This window comes from Rhinolophus ferrumequinum, chromosome X (assembly GCF_004115265.2).
Source record: "Rhinolophus ferrumequinum isolate MPI-CBG mRhiFer1 chromosome X, mRhiFer1_v1.p, whole genome shotgun sequence".
In the NCBI taxonomy this organism is placed as follows: Eukaryota; Metazoa; Chordata; class Mammalia; order Chiroptera; family Rhinolophidae; genus Rhinolophus; species Rhinolophus ferrumequinum.
Genome location: NC_046284.1, coordinates 50,845,436 through 50,869,518, shown reverse-complemented (window position 1 = coordinate 50,869,518; position 24,083 = coordinate 50,845,436). Strand labels below are relative to the sequence as shown.

Genomic DNA, 24,083 nt, shown 5'->3' with positions numbered 1-24,083 from the left:
AATGGCTTAAAGACTTAAATGTAAGATCTGAAACCATAAATTCTTAGAATAAAATATAGGAAGAAAGTTTAGAGACATTACCGGGAGTAAGATTTTTACTGATATATCCCCTCGCGCGAGGGAAGTAAGAGAAAAAATAAACATGTGGGATTACATCAAACTAAAAATTTTTTTCACAGCAAAGGAAACCATCAATAAAACAAAAAGGGATCCTACTGAATGGGAGAAGATATCTGCCAATGATATATCCGATAGGGGGTTAATATCCAAAATTTATAAAAAACTCACTCAATTCAACTCCAAAAAAACAAAGAACCCAATTAAAAAATGGGCAGAGGACATGAAGAGACATTTTTCTAAAAAGGACATACAGATGGCAAACAGACATATGAAGAAATGCTCAACCTCACTAACCATCAGAGAAATGCAAATAAAAACCACAATGAGATACCACCTCACTCCAGTCAAAATGGCTATCATCAATAAATCAACAAACAACAAGTGCTGTGGAGGATGTGGAGAAAAGGGAACCCTTGTGCACTGTTGGTAGGATTGCAGATTGGTGCAGCCACTATGGAAAACAGTATGGAGGTATCTCAAAAAGCTGAAAAGGGAACTACCTTATGATCCAGCAATTCCACTCCTAGGTGTCTATCCAGAGAAATCCAAAACTCTAATTCAAAAAAATTTATGCACTGCTATGTTTATTGCAGCACTATACACAATAGCTAAGACATGGAAACAACCAAAATGCCCATCGGTAGATGACTGGATTAAGAAACTGTGGTACATTTATACAATGGAGTATTACGCAGCCATAAAGAAGAAAGAAATCTTACCATTTGCAACAACATGGATGAACCTAGAGAACATTATGTTAAGTGAAATAAGTCAGACAGAGAAAGAGAAATACCATATGATCTCACTTATATGTGGAATCTAAAGAAAAGAATAAATGAATGAACTAATCATCAACAGTCTCAGAGACAGAGGAAAAGCTGAGGGTTGCTGGATGGGAGGGGGGAGGGGATAAGGGGGAAGGTGAGGGGATTAGAAAACAGTCAGTAACCACAAGATTGCCACGGGGTTTTGAAAATTAATTTGGGGAATGTAATCAATAATGTTGTAAAGATTTTGTAGGGTACCCGATGGACACGTGTCCCATTTGGGAGACCACCTCAGGGATGATATAGATGCCTGATCACTGCACTGTACACCTGAAGCTGAAGCTGAACAATAATGAATGTCAAATACAATTTATATATTTATATAGTTACAAGAAGCGGAGTGCAGCATTAGGAATAGAGACAGTGGAAATGTAATGGCTGTGTGCGATGTCTGAGGGGTAGTGGATAGGAGGTGTGGGGTTGTCACTATGTGAGGGATATAAATGATAATTGTCTATTACATTGTTTTGTGCACCTGAAACTAATAAAAAATGGTATATATATAAAAAAAGTATGACTGCTTGGGTTTTTTTTAGTGTTATAATGGTACTATAGTGTGTTAAAAAGTCCTTATCTTTTTGGGGTATGCAGGAAAGTATTTAAAAAATGAAACAATTCAATGAAATATTATCTGGGATTTACCTGAAAATAATCCAGTGGTGTTGGGTGGGGGGTAGCTGAAACAAGTCGGGTCATGCCTATGTTAATAATTGAAGCAGGTTGATGGAGAACAGAAATCAGAAAATCAATCTCTCAGGGTTTTGTGGCAATTCAATAAAATGATTACATAAAATTTCTCATATAGTGCCTCCTGTCTCAAAAAAAATGTTAGTTTTGCTTCTCCCCTCACCCATTTAACTCCATCCATGGGGGCATAGCAAGGGAAATAGCAGGTCAGTGGTTTGGGAATTAGAAATCCAACAACCCAAGAACTGGAAACGTATTTCCTCCTTTGCCTGGTTAAGACAGAGTGGCTCTAGTGCCAAATGGCTCCAAAGCAGCCTCGTGTAGGAATGGCGGTGCTCAAGTCCCATGGAACAAAGGGAAAGAAATCATGGCTTGAACTTTTGTGGAGAGGAGAGAAAAAGTGCCTCAAATATAAAATCAACTCTTGGCTGGAAAAGGCTGGTCTTTTTCTCTGCTACTTGAATCCCTGTGCAATACTGCCACCTGGTGGCTCCCTAGCAGCGCTTTACCTGGTTTCTGCATGCAGTGTGATCTCCATTCTCACTGCACTGTGAAAATTCTGTAAGGGAACAGGCACTCTCAATGAACTGTGAACATTTTATTGAGAGTGCCTGTTCCCTTACAAAGTTGAGCATATCATATCATATCCCTCATGTTCTGCTAAGTGCCCTGTACTCAAGCTCTGTTATAGCACATCTCACTGTAGTATTAGGATTGTATACCTGTGAGCATTCATTCATTCATCCAACAACTTAAAGTGTCATGTCTAGGATAGACAGTGAGTTAGACATGGGAAGCACAACGGTGAACAAAACTAGTTGAGCATATAAACAGAAAATTAAACATGTAAACAGAGAATTAAAATAGCCACTTTCCCACCCACTATAAAGAGTTATTATGATATTTAACATTTGTTGAGCACTTAATATATGCCAGGAAATTGTCTAAGTCCTTTATATATACGTGTATTAACTCATTTAACCCTTACAACAACTGTGTAAGATAGGCAATATTATTATCCTCATGTTACAGATGAAGCAAGAGAGGCACGGAAAAGTTAGGTAAATTGTCCAAAGTCACAGAGCTAGAAAATGCTAGAGCTCAGATTCAAGCCTGGCCTGAGTCCAGAGCCCATGCTCTAGTTAAAAAAAAATACTACTGCACCTGACCCCATGCCTGTTTGATGACTGAATAAATAGAAACCTTGGACCTCTGAAACCCAAGGAGAGAAAAGCTCAGGCAGTAGAATCTCCTAGTAGGAGTTGTGGATCTTAAGAAAGACAATATCAGCCAAGAGGGACTCTTTGTGATTAACTGGGCACAAATTCATGACTAGAATCTAGCAGCCATTGCCTACAGAGGTCTCTCACCCATGCTGCATTTCAGACAAAAGCTGCAGACTGAGATTCCAAGCCTCCTGCACTGTGTTCTTGCCAACTGAGCTGACCTTTATAAGAGTTTCTGGAATCATCTTTCAACCAATGGGCTAAGACCTACCCCAACCAATCAGAACTGTGCAGCTATATCCTCATTTACATCTATACTGACAAATTAAAGTGGCTCCATAACAACCAATCAGAACACATGAAGCCAACCAATCAGGACAATGCTATCTGGACCAATCAGATTGTGCTAATTTGGATTCCTCATTTACATAAAAATAGACCAATCAGGGACCAAGGTGGGGAGACTTTCTCCATAAAAAGCGGCCTCCCCTTTGTCTCTGTGGAGTGTACCTTGAGTTTCCACTAGAGGCTATGATTCCCAGGTTTGCAAACTGTTCATCTGAATAAAGTTTCCCCTTTTACCACAATCCACATTGGGGACTCCTGTTGGCATTAGATTGGTGGCAGCGACCTTCTGTTGAGAGAGGTTACACTGATGAAGAACTTGACTCCATCCCTCTGAATCTCACCAAGTCCCTGGGGATTCTCTCTGCTTGCTCCCTGCTTTTATTGCAACCCTGCATCCTCTGCCCCCAAAGTAAGTGCTCTTGCTTTAATGTTCTGTTGCAAATATAAACAAAAACACTCTATGTGATTCTTCCTAAGATGATGGAAACATGCTTGTATTTCCAAGAAGATGCTACCAAATTCTAAAGGTGAACAGAACATAAATAAAGCAATTACAGTAAGCACTCAAAAACAGTCTCGATTCTGACCACACTTGCATGATTTCCAGGCTCTGTACATTGGGTATCTGGATTTGTGGCTGGACTCACAGATTAAAAGTATTGCTGCCTTGTGGTGAGTACTTACTCTGTGTAAGGCACTGTTGATGCATTATCCCACTTCATCTTCTCACCAAATCTGTGAGGCAGGTGGATTTTCCCATTTCACAGATAAAGATAATAGGGCCAGAGAGGTTAAGTAAGTTGACCAGGGCCATACGAATAAACATATAAGCAGAAAATGTGGGATTTGAACTCAAGTAGTCTGACATCAGAACCTGAGTTCTTGACCACTATGATATACTGTCCCCCTCTGCCCCCGCCCCATTTTTTGATCATTACCTAGTCTCTGGCTTTCTTCTAGGGATAAGCCTGGGATTTATTCTTGCAGTGGCTCAGTGAGGGGAATTCATTACAGATATCTCAGTTGGTTGCATTAAATTTAACTGCTTCCTACTCACCACCTATTTTCTTTAACTAACCAATACATACCCATTCTTACAGGACCAGGTCAAATCTCATGCCTCCTGCAGGAAGCTTTCCCTGATTTCTCTAGCCCACCACTCATCACTGGTTCATTCAACAAATGTTTGTTTCCCCGTTTTTAATACGGTTCACTCCCAAATTCTTTCTAAAGGAAAGGTCCAAGTCCAATGAACTTTCTGGAGAATAGTGAACAGTAAAGGGGAGCTGGTGGCCCATCTCTGGAGAAGAAAATTAGCTCAATATGTCTCAAGGTTTTCAGGGGGTATATGAACATAGAAAGAAACAGCCTAGTAGAGGCAAAAACACAATCTCACTGGCTACTGATAGTAGTTACCCATTGGCCTACTCACGATCACAGTGCAGCCGCAGCCCCAGGACACAAGTCCTGAAGACAAGAAGAGGCTGCCTTCAGCATTTTTGTTAGTCCAAATCCTGATGTCCACTAAGAAGTTCTGACTCAAATATGCACACACCAAGGCTTTTAGGGATTGCACCCTAAAAAAAAAAAAAAGAATCTATGAGTAGGGGCTTTCAGAATAGCACAGTAATAACCTCTGAAGATCCACTCCTCCCAACCAATGAGAACACAGGGGAAAAAGTGTTAAAATCAACTTTTTCAGAACTCTGGAAAGGATCCAAATGCTTGCAACAATCCGAGGAGCATTTACGTAAGAAAACTGCTAAATCTTGCTAAGAACACTGATCTTTGGGACCTTTTAACTTGCCCTATTCCCACTCCACTCTCCCCTGCTCAATGGTAGTCTTGAAAAGCAGCAGCCTCGCACCCATGGTAAACTATGAAAATGAGTTGTCCAGCAGTCACTGGATGGGGCAGGACAGCTTGGAGCTCATCAAAAACTCCGATCTCAAGAGCACTGTCACTGTGTGATCTGTCAGCTCCCCAAAATTTATTTTTAGTAAACGATTAAGACAACCAAAATAGAACTCCTGAAAACTCTCTCCTAGACAAAATCCCTTAATTTCCTCAGGTCTGTTCACCATGTTTTGCTTCTCTAACACCTATCTGCTAACACATGTGGGTGCCACTCATGTCTCCCCTCCAGGCTTCTGATAGTGCATACACACAGGGGTCTGTTTTAATTATTTTAATAACAATGACAGCTATAATAAATATCTAACATTTAAACAGCACTTACTGTTTGCCAGGTACCACCCTAAGTGCTTTACCTATATTAACTCTGCAACCTCCCCAATAACCCTCTATTTTACAGATGAGGAAACTGCACCACAGGGAGCTGAACTTGCCCAAGGTCATCAAAGCCTAGAGTATGTGGAACCCAGATTCCAGTACAAGCAGTCTTGCTCCAGAGTCTGTGCTCTTGATCTGGGTAAGCCCCGCTAACTCCTCAGATGGAGGGTTTTTATAAATCATGTGGCTTAGGACTAGTTTGAAGCCAAAGTGGGTTTCCTATTCCCACTCGTTCTGTCCCCGATTTTAAATCTTAGAAACTGTACCTTCAAGCACCACAGACAACACAGGGGATAATTTTTCTTTATAAATTTGTTCCAATCAATTTGGCCCTGAGAGTGGGAATCAGGAAGAGGAAAGACTGGACTAGAGCTAAGGAAAAGATATCTTCTTCACAACCCAATAAGCAAAGGCAAGAAATAAAAAGACCACCACACCAAGGGAGGAAGGATTCCGATGCAGGGCAGGGGATTCTCTCAGTGAGGCCTGAGGTAGAAGTCACCAGGATGACCACAGGCCAGTGAGTACAGGGACTAAAGGTGCGTGGTTTTATCCGTCCTATTTCTTGTTTTTCAGCCACAGCGATGGCCTCCTTATGTAGGTCAGCTCCACTGAGACAGCAGTGCCTCTTTGAGCAACCCTAGACCCCAGCCACAGTGTCCCGTGTGATACCAGATAGCAAAGCTGATAAAAGGCCGCCATTTCAATGAGCTGGGTTTTTAAACGTGAAATACTAATCTTCCCAAGAAAATTTTTATATAAAATGAAGACATTTCGTGCCCAGCACATCACATTCTTCTTTTATCAAAACACTAATGCAAGAGTTCAGGGGGAGCTACCTCACTGTCCTCAGAACTGCTACCAGGGAAAGATAAGTAGTACAAGCGAGCAGTGGAAAAATACCAGCAAAGAAACAACGGGAGTTTCCTGGCTCTGTGCTTCTCCTTTCACGCATGGAGGCAATGTGCATGAGATAAGAACTTGTGATAAGTAAACAATATCCACGCCCCTAAAAGTTGTTGTTACCATCCTTATACATTAATGCCTATTGCCATCACTCGTTATTTCAATAAATATTCACTGAGTGCCTACTATATGCCAGGCACTGGTCTAGGCATTGGGGATGCAGCAGGGAACAAAACAAAGTTTTGCCCTTATGAAGCACACTGCTTCCTCCTGCTCTTCTGCCTCCCTGTCCCTCTCCTACATCCAGTGGAGAGTATCAAAGCAATGAAGTAGGAGACCTGGGTTCCGGCCCCAGCTCTGCCACTAAGAGACGTATGATCCTCATTAGCATCTCCGGGCTCAGGTGCACTTTCTGCACAGTCTGAAGATGAACAAAACACCCATCTAGGAGCTGTGGGGGACCCCCAAATCAATGTAATACAGACCCTGTTTTCCAGGGGTTCACAGACCAGTAGGAAGGCCAGGCACGTGCCCAGAGGACTCTAATGAAAAACTGAGGGCGACAGGAAAAGATGATGAAGAGGAGGACAGATCTAAAACGTTCCCAAACAAGGGGCACTGACTTTAGGCCTTGAGTGTTGTATAAGACTTGGGTCAATGTGAATGGACAGGAAGACTTTTCAAGGTAGAATGTACAGAGGGAATAAGCAGATCCAGTAGCAGGAGAGGGATGATCAAGGCTCCCAAGGGGAAGCAGAGAGTAGTTCGGTGTGGCCGGAACACAGTGAAAGAGCCAAACACCAATTCACATGAAATTTTACCATGAAACAAGAGACTGAGACATTTTATACTTGGCCCATAATCATGAGGTCAGTTGGTCGCTGCACTCAACATTTATAACTAGTATCCTTGAGTGCTCATCAATTACACAATTCCAATAGCAGTACCAGGACTTTTATTCTAACTTACAGATAGAACAAGTTACCCGGCAAGAGCTATTGGTGTGCATAAAATACGTCCACAAAGTATACGTATAAAAACACATATGGAGGATTTAAAAGTGAACCAGATTCTGCCCAATGAAAAGAATGAAACTCCGGTTCATGTCATTGGAAATAATACCATGTTTTCCTCCGACCCCATACTCGTGCACTGAGATAGAGCAAACATCCCTTAACCTCTGGTTACGAAGTACTGTTACCAAGGAAAATTGAAGAGCTGACAGTCTTCACAGCCAGTTTCAACACTAACTCCATCAAGGTGTCATATGTCAACACCTCAAATAAGGTATACTGAGGCAAGCTTTCATGTAACCACATCAAAGTAGAAACTTTTTAAAAATAAATAACTCAAAGATAATTGACTGAAATCCACTAGCGGGATATCCTCAAAGGACTGTTACCATAAGCAAGATTACATCTTGCTATTTACTGACTAGTTTGCCAGTGTTGATATTAAGAACTTTTTCCTTAGGAAAAAACCCCACACATTCCAGTTAGTTTTAGTCAAGATGTTCAGTTAAAGAAATGATTAAACAGTTCAAGATCTTCCTTTAAAAAGAGGTGCCATTGTTTGCAGAAGTTTCTTTTAGCATACTGAGCAACTTCTCTTTCCGCTCTTCTGTCTTCTGTTCAATTTCTGTCCATTATGGGGTCTCTGGGACCAAAGAGCTCAGCAGCAGCAAAGCTAAATGCTTTGTCACTAGCCTATTTTCCCTCTACTAACAGTGCCTTCCTTGCTCCTTTAACGCCATTTCTTTTGTGTTACTCAAACTTCCTATCTCTGTTTGGGTTACTATTGCCTTGTGATAAACCAACCCAAAACTCTGGCGTAAAACAATCATTTTACTTTGCTCTCAGATTCTGCACTTCAGGAACTCAGAGAGAGTACAGCAGGGACGGCCTATGTCTGTCTGTCCCATAATATCTGGGGCCTCAGCTGGGGGCTCCAATCATCCCCCGGTGTCTTCATTCACAGGTCTCCTGGTTGATGCTGACTATTTGCTAGAACCTCAGCTGGGGCTGCTGCCCAGAGGACCTATAGGTGGCCTTAGCGTGGGCCTGGGATTTCTCAAAGCATGGCAGCCTCGGGGTAGTCAGACTTCTTACATGGCAGCTCAGGACTTTAAAGGTCAATGTCCCTGAAGATAAGGCCAAAGCTGCACTGCCTCTTACGGTCTAGACTCAGAAGTCCGAGTCTCATTTCTCCCTGTCCTATGTGTTAGTACAACCAAAGTCTGTACAGATTCAAAGCAGAGGGAATATCAACCCTACTTCTCAATGGAAGGGTGGCAAGGTCACAGAGCGTGTGGGATGCAAGATACTGTTGTGGCCATCTTTGAAAAAATACAATCTGCTACATTCTCCCATCTGTTTCTCTTGCTTAAGGATACTCTCTGATCTTATTTTTTAAGGAAAAACAACCTCAAGAGACCACTATTTTTACTGAGGCTCCTAAGTTCTGTTAGGGGGTAACCAGATGCTTTCATCCACACCCAGCCCCCAATCTTTCCTGTTCAGCACATGGAACCATTTCTCTGCTCTATATGGCTCCTGGCAGAAAGGGAATTTGGTCTCCTACAGGCTGCTGGACCCAGCACTTATCACTTTGAGGAGAAAAGCAGCCACTGACATCTGGGAGCTGGCTTGGTCCTCACAGCTAGGCCTAGGTGCTCTCCTGATGAACACAAATAATTCACAGACCAGCAACGTCAGAAAAGGCCACTGTGTGACCACAGTGACCAAGACAAAAGCAAGACTACTACACAATCATGTTTGAATGAAAAGAGACAAAACATGAACTTTGACCAAACCACAAAAATGACCAAACGTCTTCCTGTCCTGGCTAATAGCAACTGCTGCCACTTGACCAACTAGCCTCCTTCTAGTCTATGCTCCTAATGAGATCCTCTAAGATGCCCAGTCACAGAATACCCCCACATGTGTGCTGTTACTTCCTAACAGAATCCAATCCAGAGAAAGCCTCCCTTCTTTAAACCCTCTCCCAAGTCATCTAACACAAGTCCCAATCCTGTAATAAATCCTTTCTAACACCTGTGAGATGCCCCCCTAAACTCCCCATGGTGTGCATTCTCCCTCCACGCACTGAGTAATCAACCCTGTTTGTTCAACCACAGGTATGTGCCTGGTGGCCTTTGGCTAGAGGGCACTGATAACTCCTCTAAGGACCTTGAAATTAGAAAACACATTTCTGCTGAAGTCATTTCTGATCTGAATTCCAGCTTTCAGTCAGACTCTGGGTTTGGCTCTTTCACAATGCAGTTTTGGAAGACAATTTATATGAACTCCTTAGAGCTCCAGAAGCTATTAAAATGCCCCTATTGTATAGATAGATAGATAGATAGACAGACAGACAGACAGATAGATAAGGGTCCTCCAGGTTTCCTTATCAATTTATCAAGCGCAGACAGGTTATTGTGATAACAGCGGCGATAGCTGCCCTGTCCCCAACGCGGTGACAGGACATAAAGGCAACCTGACTGAACACATATGGGTATTGGAGCCTCTGCTGTGGGAAAAGCAATAGGTATGCACCCAGCAACTGGTTTAGCAGTTGCAGATACCAGATTCTAGAAAATATTTCTGCCTCCTCCTCCTAGTGAGTTCTTCATTTTTCTCAAATCTTATTTTGTGAAGAAAAAAATGTGACATTATTTATGATAACTACCATTTTTCCTTCTCCTTTATGGTTCTCACTCATTTGGTGCAAGGACTCTCATCCTCAAATTGTTTCAAATAAAGCAAAAACCTCCCACAGCCTTGTGGTTAGTTGCCAGACCTGAAACCCCACTCCACTTCAGGTGAGAGACACATACTGATTTAAAGTTGTTTAGGGAATCAGTTGTAGCAAGCAGGAAATGTGGATTGGAAACAATCCTGTCTGAATTTGAATTCTGGAGTAATCATGTTTGTTGTTCTGACACGCGTGACACAAAATTCTCATTAGCATCCATCTATCCACTCACAGGGTCCACGAGATATTGAGTATTCAAACAAGAAAATTAAATCATTCCTACTTAGGAATCACTTAGGGCACAGTGATGCATAATTAAAACGTAGGTTTGTTTTCTTTTACCTCTTCACATTTTATAGGAAATTATCCTGTTTGTAAGACTAGGTATGGATTAGGTACAGATGAGAACTGGTGTGGAGGGGAGGAATCAGGGCACACGTATAAGTGAGAGGCTCACCAACCATATGTGAAATTTGATTAATATTCAAGTGTCACGTGTGTGAGTGTTGACGAGGTTCAGGACAGGCTATCCCAAAACATGGCACCTTGGCATACTGAATATTTTAAGCTGAAATAGTTTGAGAAAATAGCAGAAGCAGGAGGGTCACTTTGACCTCCTGCCCCACTTCTCCCCTGAAATAGGTCATACAGCCCTCATGTGAGAGGTGCCCTCCCTGAAGCCAGAAGGAAGGAGCATGTTTATCTCTATAGGCAAAGGGACGCCTAGAAGAATCCTAACAAACAGGCCTTGCAAAGTTTTCCCCAGTTTCCTACACTTACCTCACACTCTTTAACCTTTCCTATGTCTCCATGACTGTCCACTCTTCATCGAACCTAGCATAAAATATTCAGGTCTATTTCTTTGAGTCTTCATTTCCTTATGAATGCTCTTGTGTCACATAAAACTTATATTAAATACCTTGTTTGTTTCTCTCCGGTTAATCTGTCTTTGTCACTTTAGTTTTCAGACCTCACCAGGGACCCTAAGAGGCTAATAAAACATTTTCTTTCCCTACCGTGTCCTGCTGACTCTCTTGAAATGTGAATATGACAGATCCTTAGATTTCTGAAACATCTAGGGCACTGGTCATCCTAGCATCTTGCTGGCCCCTGCAAAGGCTCGTAATAGACCAGGCCAGTTTGTTTGGATTTTTTTTGTTTTATGTGTATCTGCATGCTTGGTTTTGGGTTTTATTTGTTTTGTTTTGTAACTGGCATGGGGAGAGATTTGGAATCCAACATTGACAGGAGTCTAGAATTGGTGACATTTCTGAAAATGTGTCCTGGCCTTTTTTGGGCTTATGGGAGGGTTTGGAGAGTAGGTAGAACTCCGGACTGCCACCCTCCAGGAGACTGTTTAGGCCAATCCCTAAATGAAGGTTTCAAGTTAAACTCTGGCACAGTAAGATTTCTGTTTCCCTCTGTGCTCTAGGGTGTACAAACTAATTATTTCTTTTGAGAAGGGAGGGGCTTCATTGAAGGTGAAAAAAAAAACAACTACTCATTACACTTTCTCAAGTCTGGCTCCTTATACTAATTTCTCTCTATCAATTAGATTGGCATAATTGTCTTTTCATTTTTTAACTTCAAACATAATTTATTACCGGAAATGAGCAACATCTCTCTTTTTTGGTGATGACACAAGTGGGGGTGTGAGTTCCACTGTAAACAACTAGCTACATGAATATAACTCAGCAAGAAAATGTCTACTTTGCTTTTTTAAACAATTTATGGTAGGAGGAACTCTGACACCTCTGAGTGAAGAAAAAACTGACACAAACCTTGCTTTGCTTAGTTCAGGAAGACTCATCTTTGCTCGTCCATTCGAAACATATGAATGGACAACAAAGACAAAGCCATTTTATTTCAGATCTACTGTGACTTAATTCAGGCATGTCTAACCTTTAGGAGTGTGCCTAGTCTTCCCTAAAGATGTCCTCCTTTCTAGGTCACTAATGTTAGTTCTGTTTAGACCAGTAGTTCTCCAAGTGTGGTCCAAAAACCAGCAGTATCTTCAAAATATATGTCAAATCACCACATCAAAAACCGTCCCAGATCGCACATTCAGGTTAGTTTGGTGTCCCCCAGTAGGTTTTCGAAACACCTGATGTATCTATCTTTACCTCCTTGTACTGCAATTGCCTTTCTCCAAATGCATATAGTAACTGACAGGCTGTAAATGTTGAGGACAAAGGCTGTCTCATTTCTTTCCTCATCTAGAGCCAGCCTCTATTGCAGTACCCAGCACAGCGCAGGTACTTGGTAATTTGTTAAAGCGGATCAATCAATCCATGAAAAGTGGAATCTGAAACCAAGGCCCCGATAAATTAACTCCAATAAAACCATCCGTATAGGTACGATTCATATGCGTTTGGTGCCCAGCTACCAACACGTTGTCACCCTCATTTAACCTGTCATTCACCTGTTCGCTGCCTCCCTATCCCCAAATAACCAGAAAATTCACACAGATCAACGACAACACCTACACAACATTGTTACTCGCCCCCCCTTATGTCATCAACGTCATCAACTATCGCCGCCGGGTCCGACAATCTGTCAGTTCCCCCTACTCCTCACCCCCTCTTACTTCCGTTCCCCTTTCCCTGCGCGGCTGGAGGCAGGACGTGTGTATGCGTTTAGCCCAAAAGAAGTGCTACAAACCCTGCGCCCCATCTGCTCTCCTGGCGGCGGCCGACGGCTCCTGCCTTACGGCCTCGGAGAGCACCTGCAGCGGCAATAGCCAGACCCCAGCCTGCCGGCAGCCCGCATTTAAAGGCGGTCATAATGGAGACGCGCACGGGATGTTTCCCAGGCGCCCAAAGCGGCGACGTACGACGGAGCTCCCACAATCCGCTTCGCCTCCGCTCTCCTTACCAGCTACCCTGGCTTTAACCCCTTCACGTCCATGTTCAGAGGTCCGTCGATCCCCCTGTTGCGCGCAGAGTGCTTGGTTCGGAGATCCAGGTCACCTATCTGTAAAAAGACAAAAGACTAGGCCTGTCCTCAGCCATAGCCATCAATTGAACCTTTTCTCAATTGGCTTGTAAGTTGACTTGTAAACTTCCCAGTCATTTTTAAATAGGAGCTTAACTTGTGAAGTTAACAACATAAACGGTTCATAATGATGCCTTTAAGCTTCCAAATCAAACCAAACTCTAAATTTGCAATTTCTGACTGTTCACCTTGAACCTACGCCCTTTCTACCTTACATTCCCGTCTCCTTTTGGTTCTTTTGTCTGACTACTTAACTGCATACATACCTCAGTAGTTACAAGCACAGACTTTGTGAACCTGACTTTATGGGTTTGAATCTCTACCGTTATCTAACTGTGGAATCTTGGGCAAGTGTTTTAAGCACGCTATTCCTTGGCTTCCTCATCTGTAGAGTGGGTAAAATAGTGGTACTTACTTCAACAAAATTTCACTGCCATCAATCTAACGTCAATAAAAGTCCCAAATCAAGGGTGCGGAAAGGAGAAATTTTATTCAAGAAAACAGTTTGCAAACTGGGGAGAAGAAGCCTCTGATGAAAAATGAAAGCGTACGCTGGGGAGACGAACGGGAGCCTGCCTTTTATAATTAATTGCTCCAAACCCATTTTTTTGTTGTTGTTTAATTCTCACAATTATTGGTGGTAGTTACTTACAAGTATTATCCTCCCTTCCCCTCTTTGTTTTTCTAAAGCAGCTAAGAAAATTCAGGTCAGGGAGAGAGCAGATAACTCAATGACTTGCCCATGGTCACAGAGCTAGTAACAAATAGAGCCAAGACTTAAACTCAGATATGTCTTGGCCCTTCTCCAATATTACTGAGAAAACAGCCGTACATTCTTTTCTAGTGCTCTCTATTCCCGAAGAGTTGCCTCATGATCCATGCAGGTCAGGAAGGCTAGGTTCTCTTCAGAACCAGAAAGGAAGCAGGCAGTAAAGGAAAGGTCTCTCTCCCTTGAAGGCTGGCAGCAAAAGGAGATGACTAAAATAGCAACTTTAATAACCAGCTCGCTCATTCATTGTGCCCCACTGTGCCCCACATGCCCCATTACTGCCTATCCTGCCTAAGGCCACCAGAGATAAAGATTCAGGATCCCCACCTCACCCAGCCATTCTGCAAAGCTTGGATATTATAAAAGATTTTGCTTGTTTTAGCACAGCACTAAGAGATTTTAATATACTATCCTGATTCCACCCAAAGTGGTAGTAATTTCCACATTAGCAGTCCATAGAATCAGGTATTTCTACCTCAGCCCAAGAGCACAGGGAGATCTTCTCTTTCCCAGATTAAAACAAAAAAGGCATTCCCTCTTTTGCCTCAGAGCCCACAGTACCCAGGGTCTTGTTGTTCTTGCTGCACACCCACCCACTGCCACTTCCCAGGTTATCCTCAGGCAGTCCAGAATGGTGTTTTCAGGAGAAGGACTATTGATAGTAAAGGGACTGGGGAAGGAGGAGAAGCTAAATACCCCAGTTTGCTTAAGGTAAACCAAGCACTGCCTTGTCCCAACCCCCGTACCACCTTTGTAGCTCCCTGACCTTCTTCACTCCTTCTTGGCACTTCAGAATCCATTACCCTGCACACCTCTGGGCTTGAATTGCAGAAGAATCAACTTCTTGTCTTTTTTTCCCCAAAACCCAAAAATAGCACACCAGACTGGGCTTGATCTTACTTAAAGTGGATAAGTTTGAAAAGAAAAGGGAGAGAGATAACATAAGAAGGCTTTTTAATTTTCTCCATATTTCTAGCTATCAAACTATTAGAAAATGTCAATATGGGAGTAAAGCTGGGAGAAGTTCAGTTCCAGAGGCGAGGAAAGATAAAAATCTTGGTGCAAAGCAAAAGTGTTGACAGAAGGAAAACAAGCAGACATGGGTGTTTCTAGGAACAGTAGAAATAAACAAAGAAGGGGAGGTTGAGGGGCAGATCTCAGACACAAACAAGAGACCCTGCCCTTACAGCTCCTTTCACCCTAAACCCCATATCCTCATTCCAGAGACTTCATCTGCCTTAGATTCTCCTAACCAACCTGATTCTTTCACTGCTGGGCAAAAATCACGGAAGCCTACACCAGCTGCTTAGCAAAGAGGGTAGATGAGGGTAGCAGATATTCCTACACCGAGTGTTAGAACGGGGGATGTGTTCCCAACATCCCTAATTGTTTTCATAACATATTTTTAGAAAAAAATGTCACATATAGTTTAAATGTTCAAGTTCTGTAATGCTTTCTATAGTATGTTTCAGTTATATGACTCTTAAAGACTGATCTAGGGTTTTAACACACATATAATAGTGCTTCTATACAGTAGTGTGCGTACATTGTGGGTGACGAGTTCAGGCCCCCTTTACAACCCATCCCCCAGTAGTTGTGGGTGCTAGCTACTAACTACACCTGCTCCTTTCTCTGGAGAATTGCACTCTGCAGAACAAGAGCTTCAACTCTATGACACCCCCACTGCCCACACACCCTTGCAACCTGCAGCCAATGATTGACTGATGATGAGGGTACATAATGCCAGCCACCTTACCTCAAAATGGACCAATTCTGTGGTGCAAATCCTACTCCAGTGCTCCTGTGGGGTCCAGCTAAAGCTGGTCTCCAACTGCCTTAGTCCCCCCACCACCACCCTATCCTTCTTCCCTCATTCTCTAAACATAGAACCCAAACATATCTGAAAACCTAATTCTTAGTATATTTGAATACATTCCTTTTTGTATGACCTCTCGTAATTAGTTCCCTTAATTATTTATTACTTTTATTTATTTGTATATGTTTATTTATACAGAGGGTGCCAAAAATTGTATACATTTTAGGAAAGAAAAAAACTGTATAAAAATTGTAATATATACTGATAACAAAAGATGAGTACAAGTCCTGTGTATACATTTTTTGGTACCCCTGGTATATTATAATTTATTATTTTAATTCTTTTTAAATATTCTGTTATTTAGCAAAATATATTGATCATGTCTTCCCTCCAAACAAATTCAGATTATGGAGGGTCTTTTAATTGGTTGCTTTTGATTTTTCCAATGTAACTGAAATAAACATTCTCTATTTCATAAGAAAATATCATTAATTAAAAATTTCTACTGATGTGAGAAATGTTGGTTGTTTCTGAAAAGCCCTTTTTACATTAGCCAAATAAATGGAAATATTTATAGGTCTTCTGTAGTATTTTAGTTGTGTACAAGACTGTCAATATAGCATAGGAAAGAATACTATACTTACTTGCTTAACACACATGTACAAGAAGAGATATGACTTTCCTAACTTACCTCTAACAATGGTTAAATGAAGTTTTGTTAAGAGCTACTGAAAGGGCCCACCCGTGGCTCAGGTAGTTGGGGTGCTGTGCTCTTAACACGGAGGTCCCGGAGGTCGCCTCCTTCGATTCCCACATGGGCCAGTGAGCTGCGCCATTTACTGCTAAGATTGTGAACAACAGCTCTCCCTGGAGCTGGGCTGCCAGCGGCTGTGAGCCGCCCTCCGCTCCTGTGTGCGGTGTTGAGTGGCCAGCAGCCATTGTGAGCGGCTACTGTGAGCTCCTGTGAGCAGCCTACGGATGACTGGCGACTGACTGCCTGGGCCAGGGAGCTGTGTCCTACACAACTAGACTAAGAAACAACCGCTTGAAGCGGAGGGAGGGGGAAGGCGGAAATAAGGGGGGAGAAAGAAAAGCAACTGAAGAATGGTGAATTACCCATTCATTTAAAATTTTAAAGTACTTAAACATTAGGATGGATAGAATTATATAGGGGAGCGATATGTCTCATTTTCTCTTCAGGAATAAGAGGGCAAATATGTAAATTTTATTATAATAGTCCTCTTGGTTGATATTTCTCAAAAATTTTTTTGGCCATCAACCATTAAGAGTTTCCATGATTGCTTATGAGTAATGTCCCATGATTCATTTCTAATCAAAAACATTTTCTAAGTCCATCTTTTATCTTTCAAATTCACCAGTTTTACCACAGAAATTATATGGAATTTCAGTGTTGCACAGTTTCATCTAAAATACCCATCTTTTCCAGCCTAGTAGACAGCTGCATATATTCTAAAAGCCCAGGTCAAATATCACTCCCTTTGTGAATCCCTCCCCAATCTCCTTTCTCCCAGGCAGAACTCATCCTTTCCTTTAATGGGCACTCATAAGTCTTTATACATGCCTCTTTTAGATCTTGTATCTCACTGTATTATAAATTATATGTTGCATCAGTTAGCAATTGTGTTTGGCTGTCATTAAGAATCCATTATTTTTCTATCACAGAAAAGAAATTCAAAGGTAGGCAATTCAATATTGTTATGGTGGCTCCTTTCGTCTTTCTGCTATGTTTCTGTAAGAAATAGAAAATATAAAGGTCTGCATGGGAACATTTGGGGATGTAAACTCTCACAGTGGCTGGGGTACGTGCTTGGCCTTGGAAGGATTGGCTACCCTCCCAGGGACCAAGAAAATATTTACAGGATGTGGAGCCTGGCCTTCGCCTTGGCGCAGGTGGGCCGAGCTCCGACACATCTAATCTGGTACCAAGGACTGGCCCCGGCTCCTAGCCAGATCCGAGACCAGTGCCTTGTGTTGTTAACATGTATGCTTATTGGCTCCTTGCCGCTGTTGTTAGTGAAGTCCTCAAAACCCCAGAAAGCCGAGTAGGGCGTAGCAGTAGATGTTGTTCTCCAGCCGCCTGGGCTGCTGCAAGATATTCCGCCCGGGTTGATGATTTCACTTGATTGAGATTTTGCCTACGCTGATGAAGGGCCGGTGCTGTTTCTGCACATGATGTTTTGCCCGTGCTAATGAAAGGCCGTTGCTGTTTCTACGGGTCTAATTGACTGGGCCCTGGTGGTATGATGAATTGCCTCCTTGCTTGTTAGTGGTATGATGATATACTCCCCTAATCTCTGTCTTGTTTTACTTACTTTCACTTTGTAATAAAACTCTTTAACCCCTTCATCCGGGCTTGTGGTGGTGTGTCTTGCGTATCGGGCCTTAAAAATAAGTCTGTGCACAGCAATCGATAATACTTATCGATACAGTTTCCCAAGATTAAGCTCTGCCTTCCTAGCTCAAGTTTTCCTCAACGTAACAGAATAATTGCTGTGGTTCCAGCCATCACATCCATATCCTGGGAAAGGATGAGTAAGAAAATAACACAAAAGGGCCTCCCAGCTTAGCAGCCTCTTAAGCTCCATCACTCCTGATCCCCTACCCCAGTGCATGCATGTGGACACACACACACACACACACACACAGACACACAGACAAAATTATGAAGCTTTCTAGGAAGCCTCACCCAACAACTCCCACAAATATACCGTTGCCCTATATTTAGTCACATGGGTGCCTCTATCTGAAAGGAAGGCTAGAAAATTACATTTTTTCATCTGGGTACATGGATCTCTCCCCGCCCCCCGAACAAAATCAGGTTTTGTTACTTAGAAAGAACAGGCAGAAAGGGGTGTGTGATAATCAACTAGCAATTTCTGCCCCTCCCCCCCCATTTGCCATATCTGTTTCTTTACTGAGATTGTTAATTCCTGCAAGGTTTAGCACATGTCATTTTCATTTTGTATTTCCAGGGCCCAGAACAGTAAAAGACACTCAGTGGTTTACTGTTTATTTCCTTCACCTATGATATGAAGAGTTATTCTGTGTAATCTGCCTATATAAAAAAGATTCCGTGTTTTACCAGAATAATTTTCTGTGCTTTATGTTGACTTTATTATGTCCTTGATTATTTAAGAAAACAAAGTGTTCTCACTTATGAAAGACCTAAGGTTCTTGATCATCATGTTACCTTATATTTTAATTTTTAAATGTTTTATTGTTGCTTTCTATGAATAGTTACATATCATTTCTTATCACCAATGGTCTTACATGTTCAAATATCCTGACACCTTTTGATTATTTGTTCTACCTAAGATTGAATCCTAAATGTAAAATGAAATAAAACAACTTTCAAGATATCTTTGGCACGTAAAACTATCTTTGAGATTTTCCACAGGGCCCCTGGACAATCAGACATTTTTTTTCACCTTATAAAAAGAGAGATACTAGAAACTATTATGTTTATTCGATGTTACTATTGATGAGTTGCTTGGGAAGAGCTGTCCAATCAGAAGAGATGCTCAGCCTTCCCCAGGTTAAATTTGTATGGGCAAAATGTTATTAATATAAAATTTTCAGGAAATGTATGCTATATGAGAAGTATCTAGAGATTTCTCAATGCCCTCAGTTTTCATGATGTTTCTATTTATCAGAGTCCTGGTGGTATTTTGCCTGAGAATATTAGGCAACAGCAGTATAGTGTTATCGGTCATAATTTCAGTTATTATTTAAAATGTTTACTTGGTGACAACCATACTTCTTAATCTGAATTTAGCATCTTCAAGAGCAGTGGTTTTTAATCAAGGATGCACATCAGACTTACCTGTGGAGTTTTATTAAAATACAGATTTTTGTATACCTGTTCCAAACTTGAATCTCTTTAGTTAATATTCTTTTTTTAAAACTTTTATTTATTTTAAGTGTGTTTTTCCAGGAGCCATCAGCTCCAAGTCAAGTAGTTGTTTCAGTGCAGTTGTGGAGGGCGCAGCTCACAGTGGCCCATGCGGGGATTGAACCGGCAACCTCGTTAAGAGCCCCGTACTCTAACCAACTGAGCTAACTGGCCGCCCCCAGTTGATATTCTTAATATATATTCTCTCAATATATATTCTTCCCGTGTGTTTGGTATATTCATAGTGTAGAATGTATGTAATATCTCTATTATTATATATTTTAAGATTTTTCTTTATAAAAATTATGTTCATCTATTTTTTTGTAAATCAGATATAAGATTCACAGTCTTCATTGAAAATAGGCTCAATAATTATTCTTTCAGATATTTTGTTTAAACCTTGGGAATTGGCTTTTTATTGGGATTGACTCTGATATCACATATTTTGGCCTAATGGTTTGTCCTCTAAGAAAAAGGATCAGTAGGTAATTTAATTCACAAAAGAAAAAAAGAGAGGGGTGCTCTGACTCAAGAATTGAAGCTAACTACTTTAGAGGAATTCTGGATTTCTTTTTTCTCTCCATAGCCCTCTTAATTTCATGCCTTACAAAAGGCCCAGAAAGTAGAGCAATTCCTACATGCTGTGGTTCAGAGAATAACAGGCAATTTAGACAATGCCACTGTAGTGGGCTGAATGGTAGCTCTCCCAAATATATTTCTACTTCCTAATGCCTGGAACCTGTGAATACTACTTTATGTGACAAATGATTGATTATTACCATATATGGCAAAATGATTAAGTTAAGGATTTTGGGAGGAGGATCTTATCCTGGATTATCAGGGTGGACCCTAAATCCAAAGACAAGTGTCCTTACAAGAGTGAGGCAGAGGGAGATTTGACAGACATACAGAGGAGAAGGCTATATGAAGACAAAGGTAGAGATTGAAGTGATGAAGCCGCAAGCCCAGGAATGCTAGGGCAGCCATCAGAAGCTGAAAGAAGCAAGGAACCACATCTCCTCTAGAGCCCCTGGAGTGAGTGTGGTCTTGCTAGGTGTCAGATTTCTGGCCTCCAGAACTGTGCAAGAATAATTTTATGTTGTTTTAAGCCACTGAGTTTGTGGCAAACTGTTACAGCAGTTTCAGGAAACCAATATAGTCTCTAAGACTATAGAACTTGCTTTGGTTCAAGAAATTGAACAGGCAATGGTTCGAAATAGAGCTACCTTAGATATAAGATTGACTTCTTGAGGGAGAATTTGGGCTATTTTAACAGTAGAATGTTGTGCTTACATCCCTGCAGATCTCTCTGAGATCTTTAATACCACTAAGAATTCCAGAAGTAAACCCAGAAATCAGAATTGGGTAATTTGGACAATGACCTCATAGCTGGTTTGGCAGACTCTTTAGGTTAGGGATGATATTTATTTCCTTGGTTTAATATGGGCACTATTGGCTTCTGGCTGACAAGCGGACTATAAACTCTTATCAATCCTGAGAAAGAATGTACCTGCTGAGAAGGACTCCTTGCTGTTAAGTGGGCCCAAATTCAGAGTCTAGCAGCCATTGTTTGCCAAGGCCTTTCACACACACCCTGTACCTGGGAAAACCCACAAATTGAGCTGTCAAGCTTTCTGCACTGTGTTCTGGCCTTCTGAGTCCAACCTTATAAAGATCTGGGTATTATATCAACCAATGAGACTGCGACCTTCCCTGTCCAATTGGAGCTATGCAGCTATATCCTCGTTTGCATCTTCAGGGAACAAGCATAATAGCTCTGGCTCTGTAATGAGCAATCAGGACAGTACTTCTTGGACCAATCAAACTGTGTGAATTTGGAGTCTTCATTTGCATATAAATGGACCAATCAGGGAACAGGGGTGGAAACTTCTCTCTATATGTCAGCCTCCACCCCCCCCTTTGCCTGTCGAAGTGTACTTTCTGCTTTTATTTCCCTGACTTGAGTTGTAACACTGGAGCCAGCCATTACACTTGAATGAAGTACCTCCCTTCACCTCCTCCCAGATTGGAGACTCCTGTGGCAGCGACCTTTTGTTGACAGGTTCAACGTAGTTTTTCCATAACGCTAAATATATTTAATGTTATATTGAGAGGTTATGTCCTTATCATTTTATATGAAAACATGCTTCCTTTTATAAAATAGTAGTGGGTATTTTAAAATTTTCCTCCAGTTTGCAAGATAAGAAAATTGGCAATCTTGTGTTTTCCTCTGAATATTTTAAAATGATTTACGCGCCTAAGATCTGGAACCATCTGTCTGGGCTACAGAGAAAAGAGAAAAGAAAGAACAGTATTTAACACCTAGCAAGTTAATTTAAGTTGAACAAGTCAAGTGCTCTTTCTATGGGGGCTTTGGCAGGAATACCTAAATCTCGTTTGAAAGTCAGGGAAGGCTTCACCGAGGAGGTACCCTTTGAGCTGGGGCTTTAAGGATTAGCAAGGGAGAAATGGCAGGGCATCCCAAGCAGAATTCATAATGAGAGCCCTAGCAGAGAGCACAAAAGAGCTCTACGTGTCCAGCAGCTCTGAGTAGCCTGGTGGCTGTTGCGTAGAATTCTCGGGGTTAGGTGATCAGAGTTGAACCAGGGGCTATTTTTCTCTACTTGGCCCATTTTCCCCACAGCTTATTGCACAGTGCTGGGCACACAACTGCAGGACCTCAATAAATACTTGTTGAATTGGGACAGGGTGATCAAGTGTGCTGGGAACCAGGGCATCTGGATTCTTTCTCACGCACCCGCAGTGTGACCTTGGCCAAGTCCCTTTTCTAAGGGCTGCGGCTTGCTGTTTAGTAATCAGCCACCAGTGAGAAGGCGGTGGAGGGGGATGGCGTGAAGCGCCCGGCTTTCTAGAGCCTGGAATCCCTGATTGGCTGCCTGGAGGGCGGGGCGGGCGGCGGGCGGAGGTTCAGTTCCTCCTCCGCTCCTGAAGGGGGCGCGGGGAGCGGATTCCCGCCGCCCTTCCCCTCCGTTTGGGCGCCGGGCGGACTGCAGTAGTTGCGGGTGGCGAGCGCAGTGGGCGGGGCGGGCCGGGCCGGGCCGGGCGGCGGCGGAGCTGCGCCGACGAGACTGGGCTGGGCAGCGGCGGCGATTGAGGCCGCTGCGGGGGCCACCGGGGGGCTAACCGGGGGGCCGGCCGGTCACTGTGGCCTGGAGCAGCCTCGTCGCGCGGCGCGGCACTCCTGGGGCAGCGACGGGCCGCGGCGCTCAGCCTGCTGGTGAGCTGCGGCGGGCACACCCCGGCGCGGCGGCGACAGCGGACAGGTTCGAGTGGGGGCAGGGGCGGGCGCGGGAGCAGTCCGGGGCTAGAGAGGGAGCCCGAGCCCCGTCATCTCCAGCCATGTCGGACGAGGCGTCGGCCACCACTTCGTACGAGAAGTTTCTGACTCCCGAGGAACCCTTTCCGTTTTTGGGACCCCCTCGCGGAGTGGGCACCTGCCCGAGCGAGGAGCCGGGCTGCCTGGACATCAGTGACTTTGGCTGCCAGCTGTCCTCTTGCCATCGCACCGACCCGCTCCACCGCTTCCACACCAACAGGTACAAACCGCCGCTGGGGGCAGGTGCGGATGGCCCACACCCTTGCCTAAGCCGGCGATCATCCGGCTCTCCCCCAAGCCTGGCGCTCCACCCTGGGTGTGCACTTCAGTTCTCCCCCTCCCCCACCTTTCTCTCCGACCGGCGCTCATTCCCGGGCTCCCTCTCCCTCCTCCTCCCCCTCCTTTTCACCCCTGCCCTCCCGATTTTCCTTTTGGCCGGCGTTTTACTCTCTCCCCTTTCCCCCTTTCATCTTCTGACCTTAGGGTTTCCTCTTTACCAACTATCGCCCTCAGTCTGTCTCCTGCGAATCCCAAACACCCACCTTTGATTTTTAGCTACTCCCCTGTTTCTATCCACCCGCAAAAGTTTAACCCCTTCCATTTCCGATACGCTATAGAGTGGGTTTCGGATGGCTCCAAGGATCTTTTGAAAGGTGGTACTTTTAAAGCTAGAATCTTCCTTTCCCATTTTTTAACCTGTCTCACAACCCTCTTTCCACCCCCCAACCCCCCAGGGAAGCTCCGGGAAACCAGACAATTCTTTTTTCCTTCTCTCCTTTATGAACTCTTTGCCTTTGCCCTTTGGGCTCTGCCAAAATGTATAAGCTTAAATCTGGGAGATAACTTCATGTAGCATATCCCTTGGTTTACTCATCCAGTGGAAGGATGGAATGAAGCTTAGGATAGGCTTGCTTATTCAAATTTATTCAGAGGGTGCATCCCCTAACTGGTTTTATTAGAGGGAGTGTTCTGGAGAATTCTCTCATGCAAGCATTTAAGTGTTATACTAAATGTGAGGGATTTGAAGTTGTTTTACACGTAGACCCAACCTTTTATATAGGTGGATGTTTGAGATGCATATACAAAGGCCTGGAA

General features: G+C 43.0%; 2 protein-coding genes across 4 annotated transcripts in view; one reads left to right on the top strand and one right to left on the bottom strand.

The window, feature by feature from the left end:
• SLC25A53 (solute carrier family 25 member 53) overlaps positions 1–12,945 on the bottom strand; it is a 47,685-nt gene extending 34,740 nt beyond the window's left edge. Inside the window, exons 1-2 of one of the 2 annotated variants that reach the window (XM_033119734.1) lie at positions 12,821–12,939; positions 4,641–4,785 (exon numbers count right to left, since the gene is read on the bottom strand). Coding sequence is in view for 1 of the 2 variants with exons in the window: in XM_033119714.1 (XP_032975605.1) it covers positions 12,821–12,832 (12 nt within the window). In the remaining variant the exon portion in view is untranslated. Of the gene's footprint in view, positions 1–4,640; positions 4,786–12,820 lie in introns of both variants that reach the window. The other variant, XM_033119714.1, reaches the window with a different exon arrangement.
• Positions 12,946–22,796: 9,851 nt separating this feature from the next.
• Positions 22,797–24,083, top strand: part of FAM199X (family with sequence similarity 199, X-linked) — a 38,778-nt gene continuing 37,491 nt past the window's right edge. For both annotated transcript variants that reach the window (XM_033104582.1, XM_033104571.1), the window contains exon 1: positions 22,797–23,208. In XM_033104582.1, the coding sequence (XP_032960473.1) occupies positions 23,012–23,208 (197 nt within the window). In that variant the 5' untranslated portion in view covers positions 22,797–23,011. The remainder of the gene's footprint in view (positions 23,209–24,083) is intronic.